The sequence below is a fragment of the Oncorhynchus mykiss genome, chromosome 17 (genome assembly GCF_057628025.1).
Source record: "Oncorhynchus mykiss isolate SJ-2025 chromosome 17, ASM5762802v1, whole genome shotgun sequence".
NCBI classification, from domain to species: Eukaryota; Metazoa; Chordata; class Actinopteri; order Salmoniformes; family Salmonidae; genus Oncorhynchus; species Oncorhynchus mykiss.
In genome coordinates this window covers 3,742,848-3,765,276 of record NC_143038.1, presented here as the reverse complement: position 1 = coordinate 3,765,276, position 22,429 = coordinate 3,742,848, and the positions used below count along the sequence as shown (strand labels likewise).

Below are 22,429 nucleotides of genomic sequence, written 5' to 3'. Positions count from 1 at the left end.
TCACACGTCAACACTATCCGTACGGCATCACACATCAACACTATCCGTACGGGATCACGCGTCAACACTATCCGTACGGGATCACGCATCAACACTATCCGTACGGCATCACACGTCAACACTATCCGTACGGCATCACGCGTCAACACTATCCGTACGGCATCACGCGTCAACACTATCCGTACGGCATCACACGTCAACACTATCCGTACGGCATCACACGTCAACACTATCCGTACGGCATCACGCGTCAACACTATCCGTACGGCATCACACGTCAACACTATCCGTACGGCATCACACGTCAACACTATCCGTACGGCATCACGCGTCAACACTATCCGTACGGCATCACACATCAACACTATCCGTACGGGATCACGCGTCAACACTATCCGTACGGGATCACGCATCAACACTATCCGTACGGCATCACGCGTCAACACTATCCGTACGGGATCACGCGTCAACACTATCTGTACGGCATCACGCGCCAACACTATCCGTACGGGATCACGCATCAACACTATCCGTACGGCATCACGCGTCAACACTATCCGTACGGCATCACGCGTCAACACTATCCGTACGGCATCACGCGTCAACACTGTCCGTACGGCATCACACATCAACACTATCCGTACGGCATCACGCGTCAACACTATCCGTACGGGATCACGCGTCAACACTATCCGTACGGGATCACTAGCAACAATACCCTGCTTCTAATGAGCCGATGGGAACCGGTACGGTTCACACTGTTCACTCAGTAAGACGATACGGCAGATCAATTACATCATGTGAAGGTGTACTGTATATAGGTCATGGATGGTGCTGCTCCATGTTCCTTCGAGACCAGTATCATTTCTGTGTCCCTAGAATTACGATTGACGATACTGGTGTTATTAGATGTGGGATCCATAGCAGCTGTATATGCTGGAACTGTTAGTTCAGTAACGAGGCCTACTGTTGACACATTTACCAATGTAGATTTACCCCGGTGTTACCATACATTTGCGATCCATAGCATCTAGCTTCCTGGATCAGGAGACGTGTCAGCTGGTTCTTTTATGTCTTTTGTCTCCATACAGTTACTTCCACGGGTGAAATGGCCGTTGTTATGACACATTTGGGATCCCTGTCATCAATGGATGCTAAAACAGGAAGCCAGTTTGAAGCCAACGTTTCTTTTGTCTTAGTTAACTGTTACTGTATTGTAATACCACAGTTGCAACACGTTTGGGACCGGCAGCACCTGCGGTAGCTAGAATATGAAACCTGCGTTAGCTGAGTCTCAGGGCCAATGTACAGGTAACTGCCAAAATAAAGGAAACACCAACATAAAGTACTTTAGTAGTTGCCAGAACAGCTCCAATGCACCTTGGCATAGATTGCATAAGTGTCTAGAAGTCTGTTGGAGGGATGCGACACCATTCTGGTGGAATGATCAGTGTTCCAACCAACGTGAGATGTACTATACGCCCATGTTTCTCCTGCTGGCAGCTTGTATTATCAGTCTGTTTTAGATCCAGTATAGTTCCACATAAGCAGGCTGGATAGCAGGCAGGCAGGCAGGTAGTTCTGCATTGTGGGTAGCTGCAGGGGTCTCTGGGTACAGAGTCAAGATGAGAGGAAGCATGTTTCCATCTAGCTGCACACACACACCCTATGTCTATCGTTTAACTACAGCTGTTTCTACTCATGCCTCTGCCTGTAAATTGGGAAGGAAGGGAAACAAGGTTGTGTGTGTGTGTGTGTGTGTGTGTGTGTGTGTGTGTGTGTGTGTGTGTGTGTGTGTGTGTGTGTGTGTGTGTGTGTGTGTGTGTGTGTGTGTGTGTGTGTGTGTGTGTGTGCACATAAAGTGTGTGAGAGCAAGAGGGCATCTGTGAGTATACGTGTCAGTCTGCAAATCTCTAATTGTGGGATCATGAGCATGTGAAAAAAGCATTTGCTGCGAGGAAACAATTTTCAGTCTTTCACACTAACATATCCACACCCAGCTGTCACACACACACACACACACACACACACACACACACACGCAGGGCAATGTTTGGGGCCATGAGAGGCTATGTTTGTAGAGCTTACAGTGTGTGTATGAGACAGCAGGGTGGGACTGCCATGGGGGGATGGAGAGGAGGAGGAGAGGAGAGGGGGATTTCTGTCTTTTCACAGCCTGCTGTGACTCCAGTGGGGAGGGGTGAAGGGAAGGGCTGAATGGAGGCTCTATGTATCTGCACTCTCTCTCACTCTCTCTCTCTCTCTCTCCCATCTCTCCCTCTCCCCCCATCTCTCCCCATTCACTCTATGCTCTCTCTTTCACTTACTCTCTTTCTCGCTCTCTCAACCTCTCACTCTCTCTTCTCTCTCGATCTCTCTCACTCCCTTCTCTCACTCTCTCTTTCTCTCTCACTCCCTTCTCTCACTCTCTCTTCTCTCTCATTCTCTCTCACTCCCTTCTCTCGCTCTCTTTCTCCCTCTGCCCCCTTTCTGTCTTTCTGCCTCTCTCTTTCTTTCTCTACCTCTACCTCTTTTAAAAAAATCTCTCACTCTCTCTTTCTCTAGCTCTTTCTGCCTCTCTCTCTACCTCTCTTTCTCTCACTCTCTCTCTCTCTCTAGCACACACACACAGACACACACACACAGTCAGACACACACACACAGACACACAAACACACAATTGTCAAAGACGTTAACGTCAGGCATTCCCAAGAGTCTATGTATAATTCAAATTGTGAGTCCTTCAGTCCCACCCTGTAGGTCTGTAATAAATAACTGAGTAACTGACTCAGTCTCAGAGAGTATGGAAACCTTTGTTACTGGTGCTACGATGTTGCTAGGGGCAACATCTCTGTCAATCTCTGTCTGTGTCCCAAACGGCACCCTATTCCCTATATAGTGGGAGGGAGGGAGGAGGAGAGCGGGATAGAGAGAAAAGGGCGTGGAGTGCTCTCCGTGAGCGGGTGTAAATGTTTGCTGTTCTGCTTGTCAGGGTAGCTAGTGCTGTCGGGCTGGGACGGGCACACACACACAGCGCTGTCAGGCAGACTGACTCCTGGTTCTACTACTGGAATACTGATGAGAAGGCTGGTGGGCACATACACACACACGGTGGACACTGGGGCGTGGGGAGGATGAGAGAGAGAGAGAGAAACACAAACACAGCCTGTTTATTTTCCCAGTAGTCTCTGCTCTGCTCTCAGTGCCAGCCTTCTGCCACATGTACAGAATCAGAAAAAACACTCACTCCACACACACAGCCCCCAGAACAATATAACTATCAGGACTAGCCTGGACTGGCAAGCTGATTGTAAGATCAAGCTGACTTCTTAATGGTGTCTCAGACCAGTTCAACTTTGTTAGTGTGTGTGTGTGTTTTGACCTCAGCTGACTTTGTTTTAGACCAGCAGTTTTCAACCTGTGGTCCGAGGACTACCTGCTCCGCACATTATTTACAATTTGTAATGTGTATTTTATTTTATTGTAGTTATTGGATGTATAGTATTATAAGCAATTGTACATTACAATATGTGTTAAATCTGTTACATTCACTGATAAAATGGACTAAATTTGAACGCTAAGATATTTTATGTAAAGAAATACTGCGACTCAGCGAATGGTGGCCCTCAAGATCTTTTGCCGCTGATTTGGTCGTCCCCGGGATGGGAAAGGTTGGGAACCGCTGTATTAGACAATATGTGTGTTACGAATTGGTGTGTCATGGTTATCGTCAGAGGCATCGGGCTGTGACTAACTTAATATATTACTGCCAATATACCCAATGACTGTATTGGGTTGGTCCGGGGCAGGCTACAACTACAGTCTGGTCTCAGTCAGTCTGTCCATTCCTAGCCTTAATACTAGTCTCCACAGCAACAGATGTTTTATAGGTCATTGAGTTAATGCCTCTTCCCTTCACACAATCACAGAAAGAAAAGCACATCCCCTTAACCTTTACTTTAGCGTCTGAGACATTAGCAAGGCCCCGCTAGTGAACTTTAGCATCTACAAACATTAGCATTTGTAAGCAGTTTCCAGTAGTTGTTCAATAGATTAATCTAGATACTCTCATTTTACACCATTGGCCTTTTAAACAGCACTGGTACCATATCAAGTTCACTAATGGGAATCTCAATGGGTCTGTCTGTTGGGTTACCACTGGTGTTGCCAGGTAAAAACCCTGATAAAGTAGCCTGGTCCCAGATTTGTTTGTGTTCTTGTCAACTGCATTGCTGTCTCGGTCAAAATGAGTGACAGTTGGCATCATAGCCCAAACAGACCTGCACTCAGGCTACTGATAAAGGTCTATTGAGAAAGGTTGGTTAAAAAGTATGTTTCCTCTTGGTTTGCCAGGTATTTCCCCATGGGCCACCCGGTGTCAGTGCATCTCTACTTCCAGTCGGACCAGTTCCAAGGCTACCTGGTCCAGCACCACGCCACTAACCTGGCAACCAGCAAGCTGGAGACCCTGGAGACCTGGGTGATGCCCAGGAAGACCTACAAGGTGGCTTCCCCTCCCAGCACCTTCACCAGGCTGCAGTTCGCTGAGGTAACTATCCTTCTTTTTTTGGTTGTATAACGTTTAGGTAATGTTCACATAACATTCCCAGAACAGTAACACTGTGATATCACGACTCAGGGTATGACCCAGATGCAGACACAGGAGGCAGATAGTACAGTTCTCAGATTATTTATTAGAAACGTGGGGCAGGCAAAGGGCAGGTTGAGGACAAGCAGAGGTTTGTGATCAGAGTCAGGCAGGTACAAGACAGCAGGCAGGCTCGGGGTCAGAGTCAGGTAGAGGTTCGTAATCAGGTCAGAGTCAGGCAGGTACAAGACAGCAGGCAGGCTCGGGGTCAGGGCAGGCAGAGGTTCGTAATCAGGTCAGTGTCAGGCAGGTACAGGACAGCAGGCAGGCTCGGGGTCAGAGTCAGGTAGAGGTTCGTAATCAGGTCAGAGTCAGGCAGGTACAGGACAGCAGGCAGGCTCGGGGTCAGGGCAGGCATAGGTTCGTGATCAGGTCAGTGTCAGGCAGGTACAGGATGGCAGGCAGAATGGTCAGAGCCGGGATAAACTAGGAGACAGAACTTGAGAAACAGGAAGACGGTAAAGCACGCTGGTAAGACAAGACGAACTGGCAACAGATAAACAGAACACAGGTATAAATACACAGGGGATAATGGGGAAGATGGGCGACACCTGGAGTGGGGGCGGAGACAAGCACAAAGACAGGTGAAACAGATCTGGGCGTGACAGACTTCTTTTAGAAGTAGACACCTTATATACAGTAGCTTCACCAGGCTACAGTTCGCTGAGGTAACTGACACACCGTTTTTTGGGTTGGAGTTGTAACATTTATGCAATTTTCTTATAACAGTCACATAATATTTACACTCTCAGTAGACGCTGCCCCCAAATCAAGCTTTATTTCTACAGCACATTTCAGACATGGAATGCAACACAATGTGTTTCACAGGGGGAAAAAACGAATAAAAACAATGAAAATAAAAACAAATATTTACTACACAAAGCAAACATAGGAGGATTAAAAAACGTGTGTTTTAAGATATTTTTTAAATATGTCCACTGTTTCGGCCCCTCTCAGGTTCTCTGGCAGGTTGTTCCAGAGTCTGGGGGCATAATAACTAAAGGTGGCCTCTCCATGCCTCTTGGTCCCAACATGTATTGGGGTGCACAATCGTGGATTGATTTAAAAACCAAGATAATTATTTTAAAATTAATTCTAAAACTCACAGGCAGCCAGTGCAGAGACCTTAAAACCAGTATAATGTGTGCTCTTCGTCTGGTCTTGGTCAGTAACCGTGCTACAGCATTCTGTATGTTTTGCAGTTGACCAATGGCTTTCTTGCATAGACCAGGCTATCAAGGCACAAGGCGAGACCCAAATGCAGGCACAGGAGGCAGATGGTTGGAGTCTTACAATGTTTATTAATCCGAAGGAATAGGCAAGAGAATGGTCGTGGACAGGCAAAAAAGGTCAAAACCAGATCAGAGTCCAGGAGGTACAGAGTGGCAGACAGGCTCATGGTCAAGGCAGGCAGGTGGGAACAAAGTCCAGAAACAGGCCAGGATCAAAACCGGGAGGACTAGAAAAAGGAGACCGCAAAAAGCAGGAGAACAGGAAACCGCTGGTTGACTTGGAAACATATAAGATGAACTGAAACAGAGAGACAGGAAACAAAGGGATTAATACACTGGGGAAAATAAGTGACACCTGGAGGGGGTGGAGACAATCACAAGGGCAGGTGAAACAGATCAGGGCGTGACACAGACAGGAGAGCTACACAGTAGTCAAGCCTGCTTGTAATAAAAGCATGGATGAGTGTCTATCAGCCTGAGATAGAAACGGACGCATGTTGGCAATGTTCCTCCGGTGGTAAAAAGCTTTTTTGGTCACATTCCTGTTGTGTGATTCGAACTTGATTTCAGAATCTAAAATAACACCTAGGTTTTTTAGCTAGTGTTTCATCTCTATTGCCCGTGAATTAAAATGTGCGGCCAGATTCTTTCACTGTGCTTTGGCTCCAACAATAAGTACCTCGGTCATGTCTTGATTTAGCTGGAGGAAGTTGTGAGCCATCTAGGTATTTAAATCACTAAAACAGTCTAATCTATCCGTGGAGCTGATGACACAGAAATGTAAAGTTGTGTATCGTCTGTGTAGCAGTGAAATCAATGCTGTGCTTTCTGCCAAGGGGTAACATATATAAACTGAACGGTACCGTACCCAAAATCAAACAATGTGAAATGCCACATGTGATAAGTATTTTATCTGAGTTATGTTCACCAAGGGTGACAAAAAACTCTCGGACGATTAAATAGGTCCTAAACCAATGTAGAATTGTAGAAGGACATCATAGTCAACAATGTAGAAGGACATCATGGTCAACAGTGTTGAATGCAGCACTTAAATCTAAGAGTACAAGGACAGAGAGATGTTTGGCATCTGTGTTGGCTCGAAGATCATTTACCACTTTAACTAAGACTGTCTCTGTGCTGTGTAGTTTTTCAAAAATACAGTTGCCACTTAAAAAATCATTTAGCTGTTTCAAAACCAATTTCTCCAGAATTTTGCTTAAGAATGGAAGGTTGGAGATTGGCTGAAAATTGCTAAGAGCTGAAGAATCTAGATGAATTTTCTTCAGAAGGGGTTTCATAATAGCAGTTTTTAGTGCAGTGGGGAAAGTGCCTGTGAACAGGGAGTGATTAACAATAGCTTACACTTCTTCAGATATGCAATTAAAAACTATTTTGAAGAAGGCGGTGGGGATAGCATCGAGAAGGCAGGTAGGAGGCTTAATTTGTGATATCACTTTCCTGAGCATGTCAGTGCCAACCAGGGAAAATAAATCCACAGTGCCTTTGCGTGGTAGCCCAGGGCATATATCATCAAACGTCTCATCGGGTCTTGCTTGACTGATACCCAGCCTACTGTTGTTTATCTTATCTCTGAAAAATATCGCAAACTCATCCCATTTAGAAGTGGAGGAGAGTTCACATAGTCAATTGAGAACATTTGCTGAGGTAACATGTCGTTTTGTGGGTTGCACAACGTTGAGGTAACGTTCACATTACCTTTAGCAGATCTTTCAGCACATCCATTTCTATCACCGGCTCCTGTATTGATTGTGTTCAACCATTCATTATCCAGTCAATGGACAACGTAATGGTCAGTCAGTCCGACCATTAACTGATGTACATTGTTTCGAGGTTGTAGGCTACAACTTTTACGTAATGTTCACATAACATTCGCAGTCATTCAGCAGCCCCTGTCATTTAGACTAGAGTGCCCGGCAGTTATCCAGCCACTTAGTCAAACAATGACCTCTATGTGTTTGTAGTATATAAAAACCCTGAAGTGCCTGGCACAGAGAAGCATGTTGTATAAAATATGATTGGCTAGATCAGATATCATGGTGACCTTAGCTATATTTATCGCTATGGCAACCTTGCAGAGAGTACACACACATTGGCGGCAGGCATTAAAACACAGGATTGGTAGCCTTGTAAAATGTAAATTGATTGAATTCATCAGATTTGATGTGGATTAGAGCCTCACCTGCTGCTTATTTGTTGTTTACTAATGAAACGTAGACTACTCACCTTCATGCCCGAACGGCTTCCTGATAGCGTAGTTATGTTAGTATAAATAATGACCCTATTTCTACTTCTGGGGATGTTTTCTAACATCAGCTATGTCTTAGTGAGCCAGTGAGCACTTTTCTGTTTATCATGGGTGGGGGTTGAGAGCGATCTTTCTTTCTGGTTTTCACACTGTCAAGCAGAACCCTCTGAAATGTCAGTTGATGTCCTCGTATGAGTTCCAGTGATAAGTCGGGGTGAATCTGACCTTTTACTCTTGACCTTCAACCTATTGACCTTTGTAACAGTCCTGAAGCGACCCTAGACTGTGAGGAAGTCATGGGCACGGGGAAGGCTCTGAGGCGCTCTAGTCTAAAGAGTTGTGAGTGACAGCAGACCGACGCTGGCACGACTTTATCTGAGTACTCAGCATCGCAAAGGACTTTCTGTCGGTTGCTTAGCTACAATGACTGTCAGTCTGTCAGTCAGTCAGTCAGGCAGCCAGAGGACAGATAGACGGTCATGACAGAGCTAAGCAGTTATAGTTGACTGTTGTGAATGTCTGTCAGGCAGATAAACCATGTCTGCAGCACAACTTTAAAATACAGCCTTTTCCTTCCATCTATAAACTCTCTCTCTGCCCAATTTTTACTGGCATTGCTCTCTAACATTGCTCTCTACCTCTCCACAGTGGTCTTAATAGACTTGCTTCCAACAACTATCCTAAATAAGTGAGGGATAGATGACAGACTACTCCCCTACTAACAGACTACAGTTGTAGCGGTGGTAGTAGATTCCTATGTAGTCCGGTGGGTCTGTATATCATGTATGACTTTACAAGGTCTCTCCCTCCTACCGCCTAGAATTTCTCCCTCTGCCCCCTTCTAACTTCTACCATAAACTGGGGAGGCAGCACAGTCTGTCGCTCCTACCTATAACCTCTCTCTCTCTCTTTCCCTCTAACCCCATGCATCCCTTTACAAGACGGTCTCTATCTCCTTTCATTCCAATCTCTTCCTCCACCTCCCTCTAACTCTGCATAAGCAGGACAGAGGTATCAGTAGTAGCTGCCTGTCTGTATCTTAAGCGCCTTTGCTCACAGTATACGTACAGTAGTAGGCTACGTCACCCTCCCACTGTCACCCACTACTGATCTGGCAACCTAAGACCTGGCAACCCTGCCTCCCCCCACAGGCACCCATGTTGTGGTTTATGTCGTCTACTAACACTTTAGCTACAGTACAGTAGTACGTCACCCTCCCTCTGTCCTCCACTGCTGACCTGGCAACCTCACCCCCTCCCCAGCATTACCCTCAGCAGCACAACACTTCATCTTGTAGCTTAAGCCCTCTACTCACACATTACGTCTTACAGTGGTACTACCACTGCTGACCTGGCAACTCAACCATAAAACCCTCCACCCCATCCCTCTCCCCCTCCACCACACCCCAACAACCTCACTGGCGCCAGAGTCAACCACCTCCCCATAAAACATGACAGGTCAATTTCCATCAGGCAGTGGTGCGGGCAGCCACGTCCAACCAACCAGACCACATCTGGTCTCGATTTAAAAAACTGTTTTTTTTTTTGCGTGTGTGTGTGTGTGTGTGTGTGTGTGTGTGTGTGTGTGTGTGTGTGTGTGTGCGCACGCGTGCGGGCAACAGACAAAGGCCCCCAGGGCTCTGTTGGGTTCTGGGCCTTATTAGTGTCAGTCTTTGTGTATGGAGGTAATGAAAAGCAGGTGTTGAATGCAGCTAAGCCCAGGCCCGAGCACTCCCCTGGGACAGCTTGAGATAGAGGACGTGGGTAAGGATGCCAGCTATGTTTGTCAATTAAGATCTATGGGGAGGGAGGGGTAATAGGTAGAGCGAGGGAATGAAAAGGGGATGCATGCTACAGAGTGAGGGGTTTGACTCGGGAACCCGTGATGGTTTACAGATCTTGAGCAACAGTTGCCACAGGTTTAGAGTGAGGAAGGGTCTTGAGTTAGGGTTGCCAGATTAAAGGTAGAGGAGAGAGGCTGGATGGTAGCCTAGTACGGTCATACACTCAATGTAGCTGTGTTACTGTTGGCCTCCACTCTCCAGGGACAGTTTGAACCAGAATACAGTCGCTTCAGGAGATTCATTCAAATTCCAATTCAAGATATGAAAAGTATGATTCATTTTCAATGAGAATATTACATTTCCATTCACTTCCTGAATTGATGGAGTTGAAATAGAATTGAGCCAAAACCATTACTGAAATCCAATGTTATCTATGCCCATAGTACCTTACCCAGATTTCTCACAGAGTCGGGAGGCAGTAGTCTGCAGCCAGTGGGTTATAGTGGCATTTCCTCAGTCAATACGCTTTTGATTTCAGTCTGTGGCCTAGAATCAGACCACTGACAATCAATGTGATGTATATGGTGTGATATGCCAGTGAGGAAAACACTTCGAATAGACTGAAATAGAATAGAAACATTTTGAATAGAATCAATAAGAATATAATAGATAATGAATTAGCATGAGGGATACTCTTCCAGACCTGCAGAGAATGAATAGCATAGCTGATAGACATTCTAGTTAAGGATGTTGAGGATACTAACAGGGAAAGTAGTAGTTTGGTAGAGAAAATAGGGATCGGTAACATTATTGAGTTGAAGGGTACCAATTTTGCACACTAAATTGAGGTGAATTGAATTGAAGGGAGGCAGGGCAATATCCTCTAGTTGTTGTTGCAGACATTGTGAAACACACACATACACACAACCACACCCACCCACACACATACACACAACCACAAACACAACCACAAGGAAAATATAGTTTTGGTTGAGAAAATAGAGGTCAGTTGAATTACAAAATTGAATTACGGAAGTGCATCACAGGCTGGCAAGATCCACTTATGGCTCAGGCAGTGTGAAAACACACATAGACACAACCACAAACACACACACATACACACAAACACAAGGAAAATATAGTTTTGGTTGAGAAAATAGAGGTCAGTTGAATTACAAAATTGAATTACGGAAGTGCATCACAGGCTAGCAAGATCCACTTATGGCTCAGGCAGTGTGAAAACACACATACACACAACCACAAACACACACACATACACACAAACACAAGGAAAATCTAGTTTTGAAAGAGAGAATAGAGGTCAGTTAAATTACAACATTTAATTACCAAAGTCCATCACTTTACAAACTCACTTTACAAAGTACAAAATACACACACCCAGACACACACACACACACACTAATGTGAAGAGTGAATTAAAGGGAAAGCCAAGATCCTCTCACAGTTGATGTTTTCCGAAATCGTGACACACACACACACCACACACAACTAATTTCTCTATGGAGGTTGAGTCTATTTATAGTGTATAGACTCATTTCTCAGTCGGCCTAATATTGAGTGGAGTGTTCCAGTCAGCCCATTGATCTGTGGTCTGGTGTTAATCACTGGCAGTAAGGATGAGCATATCCTCAAGCCTTCACCATCCCTCCTCATCAACCCTCCTCCTCATCATCCCTCATCCTCATCATCCCTCCTCATCAACCCTCCTCCTCATCATCCCTCATCCTCATCATCCCTCATCATCAACCCTCCTCCTCATCATCCCTCACCCTCACCATCCCTCCTCATCAACCCTCCTCCTTATCATCCCTCATCCTCATCATCCCTCATCATCAACCCTCCTCCTCATCATCCCTCATCATCAACCCTCCTCCTCATCATCCCTCATCCTCATCATCCCTGCTCATCAACCCTCCTCCTCACCATCCCTCCTCAACCCTCCTCCTCATCATCCCTCATCCTCATCATCCCTCATCATCAACCCTCCTCCTCACCATCCCTCCTCATCAACCCTCCTCCTCATCATCCCTCATCATCAACCCTCCTCATCATCATCCCTCATCCTCATCATCCCTCCTCATCAACCCTCCTCCTCATCATCCCTCATCATCAACCCTCCTCCTCATCATCCCTCATCCTCATCATCCCTCATCATCAACTCTCCTCCTCATCATCCCTCATCATCAACCCTCATCCTCATCATCCCTCATCATCATCCCTCATCATCTCTCATCCTCATCATCATCCCTCATCATCCCTCATCACCCTCATCATCCCTCCTCATCATCATCCTTCCTCATCAACCCTTCCCTCCTCATGTTTCTACAAGCGCCTTAGATTAATCTGCATCCTCTTTCTCTCTGTCCTCCTTCACTATCTCTGATCTTCACTCTCTGTCCTCCTACACTCTCTGTCCATCCATCTCGCTATTTATAGTCCTCTCTCTGAGTACCTTATACCAAACATTAAGAAGACCTAAGGTGTCGAAAGCGTTCCATTAGAATGCTGTCCAATGTTGACCCCAATGCTTCCCACATTTGTGTCAAGTTGGCTGGATGTCCTTTGGGTGGTGAACCAATCTTGACACACATGGGAAACTGTGGAGCGTGAAAAACCCAGCAGCGTTGCAGTTCTTGACACAAACTGGTGTCCCTGGCACCTACTACCATACCCCGTTCAAAGGCACTTCAATCTTTTGTCTTGCCCATTCACCCTCTGCATGGCACACATACACAATCCCTGTCTCAATTGTCTCAAGGCTTAAAAATGATTATTTAACCCGTCTCCTCTCCTTCATCTACACTGATTGAAGTGGATTTAACAAATTACATCAATAAGAGATTATAGCTTTGACCTGGATTCACCTGGTCAGTCTAATGTTGTGCATAGTTAATTTATATCATCATGTTCTCTCTCTGCCTGTATTCTCCATCTCTCTCTATTTCTCTCAGTATCTAAGTTATTCATCTCTCACCTCTCTCTCTCTTCACTCCAGCAATAGTCTTAACCACATTAAATGGAGTTAGGGCTTTTCGTCTGTCTGTCTGTCTGTCTGTCTGTCTGTCTGTCTCTGTCTCTGTCTCTGTCGCTCGCTCTTGCTCTCTCTCTCTTCCCACTTTCTCTGTCTTGCTCTCTCTCTCTCTCTCTCTCTCCCCATGTCTCTGTCTGTGTTGTTATAGATTGATCCCCAGCCCCCCAGAGGGTTAGTCAAGGTGTTCACTCTTCACTCAACATATACACTGCTGCCTCAGTCGGCCTGTCTATCGATCACACAGGAATCTGCAAACCAACACTCACATTACACATCAACTGAGACTATCTTACGTAGACATACTGGAAATCCTGTATAAGCCTATACACATAGAAAGTCTACATAAAGCCTTATGTGACATACTGGAAATCACATAATGCACTACTGCAGACATGATAGATAGGTAATGGCTGTACTAATGTTTGAAGCTGCACACCAATGCTGACATTACAGATGAAGTGAGACTAGTATACAGATGTAGGATCTTAATTTGAACCTGTTTGCTACAGCATTATTCCTGTGGGAAAATCAGGTCTGAAAATGTCAAAGTGGAAAGCCTTTTTAAACCTGGGTGATCAAATTAAGATCCCACATCTGTACTCATTGGAAATCACTAGTCTGTACAGTAGACATGATCCATGATGGTTGTATGAATGGTGTGGGATACATATTATATCACAACTACAATTCCCTATGACATTACAGTGTAGAGACTAATTCATATTCAGCCTATTTTTCTGTTCTTCATTTGCCTCAGTTAATGTTGTATGCAAAGTATTCATGAAATACATTATACGGTTGGACATTTCAGATCCAGTGAATTAATTACACCACTCCCTTTTCTCTCGCCTTCCCCCCTCCGTCCCTTCCTCCATCCCTCTCTCAGATCGGCACAGAGTGGGATGCCAAAGAGCGCATGTTCCGTAACTTCGGTGGTCTGATGGGTCCCATGGACGAGACAGTCGGGATGCAGCGGTGGTCCAAGGGCCCCAACGTGACCGTCACCGTGGTGTGGATCGACCCCACCAACGTCATCGCTGCCACCTACGATATCCTGATCGACGCCAGCGCAGAGTACACCCACTACAGACCCCCCCTGAACCAGCCTCTCAGGCCTGGGGTGTGGACCATACGAGTGTTGCATCACTGGAGCCCCGTGGCCGAGACGAGGTTTCTGATTAGTCCGCTGGCTTATATGAAGCATCAGCCTATAAGACAAGGTAAGAGTACAGCCACAGACACACACACCACTGGCTTATAACAAGCACTAGTCTGTGCGGCAAGGTAAGAGATAGGCCTATATATAGTGCAGGTCTACAAGTCACATGAGTGTCAGTCTGTGATGTATGTGATATAATTGATGCAGTGTGTCTTGTCATGTTATAGGCCTATCATGGATACACACGCAAACACAAAAGCACATTTCCCATGAGGCCCTGCTGTGTTTACGATGCTCTTTCTAATCAACCCTCTGAGCCGTTGGAAGCCCCAGTTGTTTGTCACCAAGTCGACCGTAATCACCCTCAGTGTTTCTCATACATACTAAACAGTATGTTAAACACCTCCATATCACGCCGAGGAACACAATTACACAATTAAATCAATCTGCCTGTGTTAACTATAAGGGACCAGGACCCCTATTGTTTTAGCTAGAGTAATCGGCTGCTGTGAAAGTCACCCGAGAGTTGAGATGCTAACCTCGGGTGTGGGGGCATATTCACAGCCTGTTTTATAATCGCACTGAGACCATTTTTAATTATGAACAGAATCAACAAATAAAAGTTAGCAGGCTTTGCCCTGGCGCGCCGTGGGGTTTGGGGCCATGTGTGCGAGTGAGGAGAGAGGAAGCTAAAATATTCATCAATTGTTCATGAGTGTTTTTGTTTGTTTGACAGTTCGCTTGTTTGTTTTTTCTCTCAGTTGTAAGTCGCTGTTGATGGGAACAGAACATTGATTAACTCCACTTCCCCTCAAACTCCAAACTCTGTACTAGCACATAGTCAGAATGCTAAATTCACTCCCAAAGACATTAGCATTGGAGATGAGGGTAAATCGACTGCCTTTCTCCACTATTTATGGAAGATAATCCTGAAACGTACTGTTATGCTCTCTGGGGTTATACTGTTGAAATGTTTTATTATCCAAGTGAAGCGACACTGAGCTCTACTTTATATTGTTTTACACTAAACTTTTTGGATCAACTTGAGTGGTTAAAATAGCCCAGTTGGCCTATAGTGCAAACAGTAGTCCTAAACTAGATCCACTGCAGCATAGAAACTATGGAAACCTGTGAGCTTCAGTATCAAACAGCCTTATATGGACTACAGTACAGTAGTTATCCATTGAGACAGTACTGAGGATAAAAACCTTTATGGGATAGTTTCCCAGACACGGATTAAGCCTGGTCTTGGACAAAGAAGCACTTTCAATTGAGAATCCTTTTTAGTGTCTGGGAAAGCAGCCTTCCGGCTCCTACTCCTGTTGGATGGGGTTAGATGTGCTTAGATCCCATAGTCCTGAAGGTCGTGGTGGCACAGTAATCCTGCAGCCTTGGCCTCCTCTCCACCTGCTCTAACAGCCTCTAGCCTTCCCATACAGATTTACAACCCTGAATATCTCCAGGTCTTTCTACTGCACGTAGCCTTTATGGTGTGTCTTCTGTTGTTGCCCTGGCTTAGCGCTGGCACCGTGGGCCCTCACACACACACACACACACACTGGCAGCACACACACACCGCTACCACAATAAAGTCGGTAGTTGGCACCGGGCAGTGGCAAGCTTGGCAGAACAACCAGGTGTCTGACTGCATCTCTGTCGCTAGCCCGTGAAAACGCTAGCGGCTAACGGCAGGGTGCGAACCCGGCACTGACAGAGAGGGAGAGGAGAGGAGAGCTGGGCTAGCGTACAATAGCCAGGCTGAGGAGGGACGGCAAGCGCCCCGGTGTTAGGAGCACTGAGGAATGTACAGCTTTACCTTCAGGGTGGAGGAGTTTTAGGGATGAGGTAATGGTCGTCTCGTCTCTGCCCCCTAGCTTCCAATGGCTTTAGAAAAAGACACAAGGAACAGTCGTTGAGTTGTTTTACCAATTTGTGGCTTGGGCAATTATTTTATCTTTTGAGTTTTTTTTTTTAAATAGTATTTTGACCTTTATTTAACTAGGCAAGTCAGTTAAGAACAAATTCTTATTTTCAATGAAGGCCTAGGAACAGTGGGTTAACTGCCTGTTCAGGGGCAGAACAACAGATTTGTACCTTGTCAGCTCGGGGGTTTGAACTTGCAACCTTTCGGTTACTGCTCTAACCACTAGGCTACCCTGTCGCCCCGTATGAAGGGGCTTATAAATGTATTGTGTGTGAGAAGATGGTCCTATCTGCCCCCTAGCTTCCAATGGCTTCATAAAGAGACACTAAGTGCAGTCATTGAGACACTTGGTGCAGTCTCCCACTTTGTGGCTTAGGCTTACCCTAGAGAAATCAATAGCATGTGATTAACCAGTGACACAAAGTTTGGTCTCATCAAATGAGTTCACAGTTCCATTCCACCCTTTACAATCAAGTCAAAGTGGTTCGACTGATTTGCCTACTTAGATTCCCCATTGATGACTCTTACCTGCTCATTTATGAACACTATCTCCAGGACAGTCTCGCCATAAAACATGAACAATCCATTTATGAACACTATCTCCAGGACAGTCTCACCATAAAACATGAACAATCCATTTATGAACACTATCTCCAGGACAGTCTCACCATAAAACATGAACAATCCATTTATGAACACTATCTCCAGGACAGTCTCACCATAAAACATTAACAATCCATTTTTGTCCCCCTCTTTCTCTCGCTTCATCTCTCTCTTCATCTCTCTCCCGCTCGCTCTCCCTCCCCCAGAGGACACGCTGAAGCTCCACAATGGACCAGCCAAGAACAGTTATATGGAGCAGAGCTTCCATGGCCTCAACCCCGTGCTCAACATCCCTGTACACCTGGGCCAGGTGGAGCAGGCTAAGCGCAACGCCGCCCTGACTGGCCCCGCCTTGGAGCACTGGGTAGACGGCCTGGTGGGTGCGATGTGGGAGGCTGGGGACGTGTGTTCCACCTCCATGACAGGGGGACCTGGAACATCCTGCCCCGTCATGCAGACCTGCGCCAAGACCCCCTGGAGCTCGCTCAGCCCGGACCCCAAGTCCCAGCTGGTCCCGCCGCACGCCGACGGGCGCATCAGGTAGCAGTGGCGCCTCCGGCTGGACAGGAGGCCACACTGCAGGTCTTAAGTTTAAATAATTTATTTTTGAAATCTCCTTTTTGTTTTATTTTTATTTTTCAGTCGACGTAATGGATCACATAAGGAGAGAAAAGACGGAAGTTGTGTTTTTTTTAAGGTTGGTTGGAGGTTGTAGGAACGTTGAAGAGGAAGAGAATGTCTGGGGAAGGTTCTGTGGTGTTTCAGACTCCTGAAGTCTTCCTCTTTGGGGTTTTTGCCGGCTTTGTCGTGTTCTGTTTCCCAATGTATTTATTTTAATCTCGCCGCTGAGTTTACTGTGATTGATGCTGTGTCCGACGTAGAGACAAATGTTGCTTTGCCAAGCACCTAGTAAGGCCGCCTAGTCTGCTGCTAAATGGAAGAGCGAGTGAGAAGTCAGTCAGAAGTCAGAGTGTTCGGGTGGAACAGGATAGTCGACACTGGTAGTGGACCAAGTTCTGGGCCCGTATTCACAAAGCCTCTCAGAGTACGAGTGCTGATTTAGAATCAGTTCTCTCTTTTAAATCATAATGAATATGATTATATAGACAGGGCGGGACCTGGTCCTAGATCAGCACTTCTCCTCTGAGGTGCTTTGTGAATACGAGGCCTGCTTCTCAAGGTTGGTTTGGCTTACATGTAGGGAGATAGGGAGATAGACTGAACCGCAACCTCGGAGGGTGTCGCGAAGATGTATCTTTTTTTTTTAAAAAGCAAAATTCCTTGCCTCGATCTTTGCGTATGACTGACAAAGTTACAATGGCACAGCACTACTTATTGATTTTCAGTGCCTGAACAGGAGAAAGGTGTGTGGGTGTGTCTGGACTATGGAGTGGCCTTTGTGCCAGTAGAAGTTGAATTCAATTCATGAATGATTGAAACTAGATTCAGTTTCTATTGGCACTGATATCACTCCATACTGGACAGCCTGAAACTTGAAATGAAAGTATATCAGCTGTGCTTTCGCAAGAAAACAGACTCTCAAGCTTATTTTATCATTTCCTTTTCTAAGATGTTTTGTTCATTTGTTTTTAACGACAGTTTATGTTGCAAGTATGAAACAGAATATCTCTTAAAGTTATTGTCGAGTGAATGGAGTGAGTTGTCCACAAGTTGCTATTTATTTATAAGTTTATATAAATACAGAATATTTTTAGTCAATGACTAAATGACTACAACGCTGCTTTGGCAGCTCGATAAACATTTTTTTTGTAAAGAGAAACTGCCTTTATTTACAAAGGCCAATGCCCCAATGAACCTGTATACCTATTTTGGGCGCAACAAACCTAATGCCCGCCTGTGTGTCCGTGTTGTCCGGTCTGAATAGCTCTTCCTGTCTTGGTTCTTTCGTCGACTGTTTGCAAAGTCTTCATCACACGGGGAAGCACCCAGGACTGAAAGGTCACAGCTTCCTCCTGACAACCTCCCCAAACAGAGAAGTTAACAAAAAAAAGACAGAAACACTCCAAAAACTCTCCAACGTGTGTGTTGAAGTCATTTCGTGGCGATGTTACATTTCCTACTCGGTTCCGTGTCAGTACCAGGATGTTAGTGATTGATGATGCTGTTCATGGTGTGGCAAAAATTGAAACAAATAGTGAATTATATCTCGATCAAGGAACTGTTGGATTGGGCCCAGTCATCTTTGGTTTTCACCTGTTCTACTACATGCTAAGTTATTTTGCTGCCATCAAGACTCTCTCTCAGTTGACCACAGTTCAAACATAGCCTATAGCACAGTGCCCCCTTCTCCAACCACCATGGAGGGTAACTACGATCTGCCGCTTCGCTTGTTTGGCTTCAACTCAATTCTCCTCACAACCTAATTTGGTCCCAATTTAGAATCCAATCAGTGATTGTCAACATGATTTGGCAGTCAAACGTGCTAAGTGAATGTTTTCACCAGGGCTCATCAGCGATCATTAGTGAGTTAATCAATGGCCCAAGTTCACCTTTGGACCTTGTTGGATGTATCGATCCTAATAAGTGTCAGATCTGTCACTCAAACTTGAACTGTTGTGTGTTGTTGCCATGGTTACAAAGGGCAATTTTGCCTATATAGGGCTCACCAGCTTCTAGTGCTAAAACCCAGAAGTGAGTTACCTCTGTTTTTTTCAGACTTTCCTATGGGGAAAGAATAGGGTTTTGAGATAAACACTGAAAATAAGGTCTGTGGTAAACACAGGCTTAGGAGATCTTATACACTTTGTTCTATGAGATAATAGCAGCCAGTTAACATGACCTTTATTCATTATGAAGCCCTTATGTGCTTTTTTTATTACATAAATGCATCCAAATTCACAAAGTGACGTTAGCTGATGAAGATTATCTCCTAGAACAAAACGTACAAGATCTCCTAAGCCTGTGTTTACCACAGACCTTATTTTCAGTGTTTATCCAAAAACCCTACAAAAATGCCATTCATTTTCCCATAGGCTTTGTCCAACAAACCATGGAGGATTTAGTGCCTACAAAAAGACACCGTTACTATTTCTCTGTATTAGCTAGCTAGCTAATAACATAACATAACATACAGATATGACCCTGACCTCCTTTCACTGGCAGTGCCATTATCACATTGAAACAAATACTTTGCCCGTTGTTCAAAAGTACAATTATCATTCTCGAGAAGTGAATTGAAATATGTTACTCGGTGTAAAAGTCCTATTTTGTTACAAAAAAAATAAAGAAAATGTACAAATATTTTGTATTGAAAATATGTTTAAAACTCATTCTATGTAAATACCGATGCAGTGTGGAAAGATTATGAAGTGGAATTATAGTAAAAGAAGAACTGATAGCTAGTGTTACTTGTTGCTAGTTGGCCACAGAGTGATTTTAGGTACATAACCTGTTTCAATGTTTTGGACAAATCTAAGGAGTAAGGAATGACTCAGAATTGGGTAAAGCTTTTAATATTATTCTTCGCCTTTCAGAGAACATCATGACAGATTGTTGTTCTCTCTGCTGGAATGTATTGTTCAGCAACTGTTGCACAAACGTCTCTGAACTCAACGTTTCCCGAAGTGTCTGGGGAAAACGTCAAAGTTTCCTAAAGTTTCAGGGGGAAACTCTGTGCCTTAGCCATCTGTCTATACTCCTGCCTAGGGGACTCTTCAAACGTTCTGTCCGTCTATGAGCATTAAATTGTTACGGTCGTTTTTACTTTCCACAAAAAAAGTGAAAGAAGAGCACCAAGAGTTAGTCGTTGTGATTTGATGAAATCTGTAACACCAAAAAAGATGTCCTCTGTTGTAAATACCAAGCCTTCTTGTCTTTCGCTTTTACATTTTTGTGGATTTTTTTTTTTTTTTTTGTTGGTACATTTCTCTGACTGCTTTCTTTTGAAATAAAAGAGCTCTCTCTAAATCTTGTCTCGTTATTGTGTGGATTTCTATGCTTAAACACTTCAGGTTTATGACATGAGTTGTCACGAAATCCTTGTAACGCGTGTCCTTCTTCATGATGTATGTACGTTTAAGTAGCCATAATTGCATCTTACTCTGGAAAGGAAGCGTAAATTACACCGTAATTCAAGTGATAGCACGGTCAAACAGTTAAGTCATTCCCACAGTTGTTTAATAATCACCCCAGCTTCACCCTCTTAAGTATTTGTTTAATTACCTGAAGTTGCTTCCACATGTTTTCCATGACTTAACTGAAGAATCAACCTGCCGTCGTCAGCTGTTGAGCACCAGAGACGCGTACACTGTGCATGTGGCATCTCTCCTGTTTTCAGCCTATTGACAGAGATTGGAGAGAGTTCAGGCCTTGAAAAAAATACTGTACCATATGTCTCAGAGGCAGGCAACCGTGTGTAGATATAAAACAAACCACCTCAAACACAATATGCAGTAGCCAGAGATTCGGCTTCCTCTTTGCCTTCCAGAGATAATACATCAAGAAAACAGGGGACCTCACCAACAGTCAAACAATCCTCTTTCAATGTGCTGTGCGATGAATGATGCCACCGTCGTTTGTGGAGGTCTGACCAGAGAGAACCACTTGGGGATTCTGTGATCGTCTTCCCATCCTTCGTCATCAGAACAGAATAGGGGTTCTGTGTGATCCTCCCGGGCCGCTATCATCACACACGATCACAGGGTGTACTGAGCCTCTGACAGGCCCAGATCAAAGGGACACTAAGATCTCACGACGATCCCACAAGACTCCGAACATGCCGGATAATTAGTCCATGGTGTCTGGAAGGAGAGAGTGTGCGTCTGTGTCTGCTTGTGAGTGTGATATCACATCTGTGAGGAGTGTGTCTGTGTGTGCGTGCATACAGTACGTGCGTCCGCCCGCGTGTGTCACATCTGTTAGGAGTGTGTGTTTTAGGGGTGTGAAGAGTTTCTAACAATGTACATGAGCCACATCTTGCAGATTAGTTTTATTCACTATCTCTGACATGAAACAAACTCTTAGGTCTCCTCCAACACATGTAAAACGTGACAGTGAGACAACGACAGGGGTATCACTGCCTCTCCTGAAGCGCATCACATTAATGTGACAGCCAACGTTTAAAAGGTGTTCTAATAAAGTTCAGAGATCAAAACGGAATGGGAACTGCATCACACATGAAACAACTGAGGAGCTAATGACATAAGCAGCGTATCCCTACAGGTGTTGGCGTGTTGCACACAGACATGCTATTCTTCCCGCTTTTGTGCTTAACGTTACGTTTTGCTGATGTGTGCTGTTATCGTGGGTCAAAATCGAATGAATATGTTTTCATCTTCAACATGGCATTTGTCATAGGAGCAGGGTTTAAAGTAAGGCGGTATGGTCCAGTATGGTGTCCAGGCAAAACAAATAGTGGAGGTAAACCGTAGGGGAGACCAGGGTACACCGTAGGGGAGACCAGGGTACACCGTAGGGGAGACCAGGGTACACCGTAGGGGAGACCAGGGTACACCGTAGGGGAGACCCGGGTACACCGTAGGGGAGACCCGGGTACACCGTAGGGGAGACCCGGGTACACCGTAGGGGAGACCCGGGTACACCGTAGGGGAGACCCGGGTACACCGTAGGGGAGACCCGGGTACACCGTAGGGGAGACACTGCCATGTTTAACATTTTGTGTGGCAGAAATAAATAATACAAATCATAAAATGTATATTATTTTTACTCTCCATTAACTGTCCCTTCTCAACTTACATCTGACAACAACTGAATGTTTTGTTTTTGTTTTTGTGTGTGTGTGT

General features: G+C 45.0%; 1 protein-coding gene across 1 annotated transcript in view; it reads left to right on the top strand.

Annotated features, from left to right (window-relative positions):
* The window catches only part of LOC110495107 (xylosyltransferase 1), a 118,802-nt gene extending 98,208 nt beyond the window's left edge, over positions 1-20,594 (top strand). Inside the window, exons 9-11 of the mRNA XM_036949407.2 lie at positions 4,354-4,549; positions 13,868-14,201; positions 16,874-20,594. Coding sequence (XP_036805302.2) covers positions 4,354-4,549; positions 13,868-14,201; positions 16,874-17,211 — 868 coding nt within the window. The 3' untranslated portion in view covers positions 17,212-20,594. The remainder of the gene's footprint in view (positions 1-4,353; positions 4,550-13,867; positions 14,202-16,873) is intronic.
* The last annotated feature ends 1,835 nt before the right edge of the window (positions 20,595-22,429 follow it).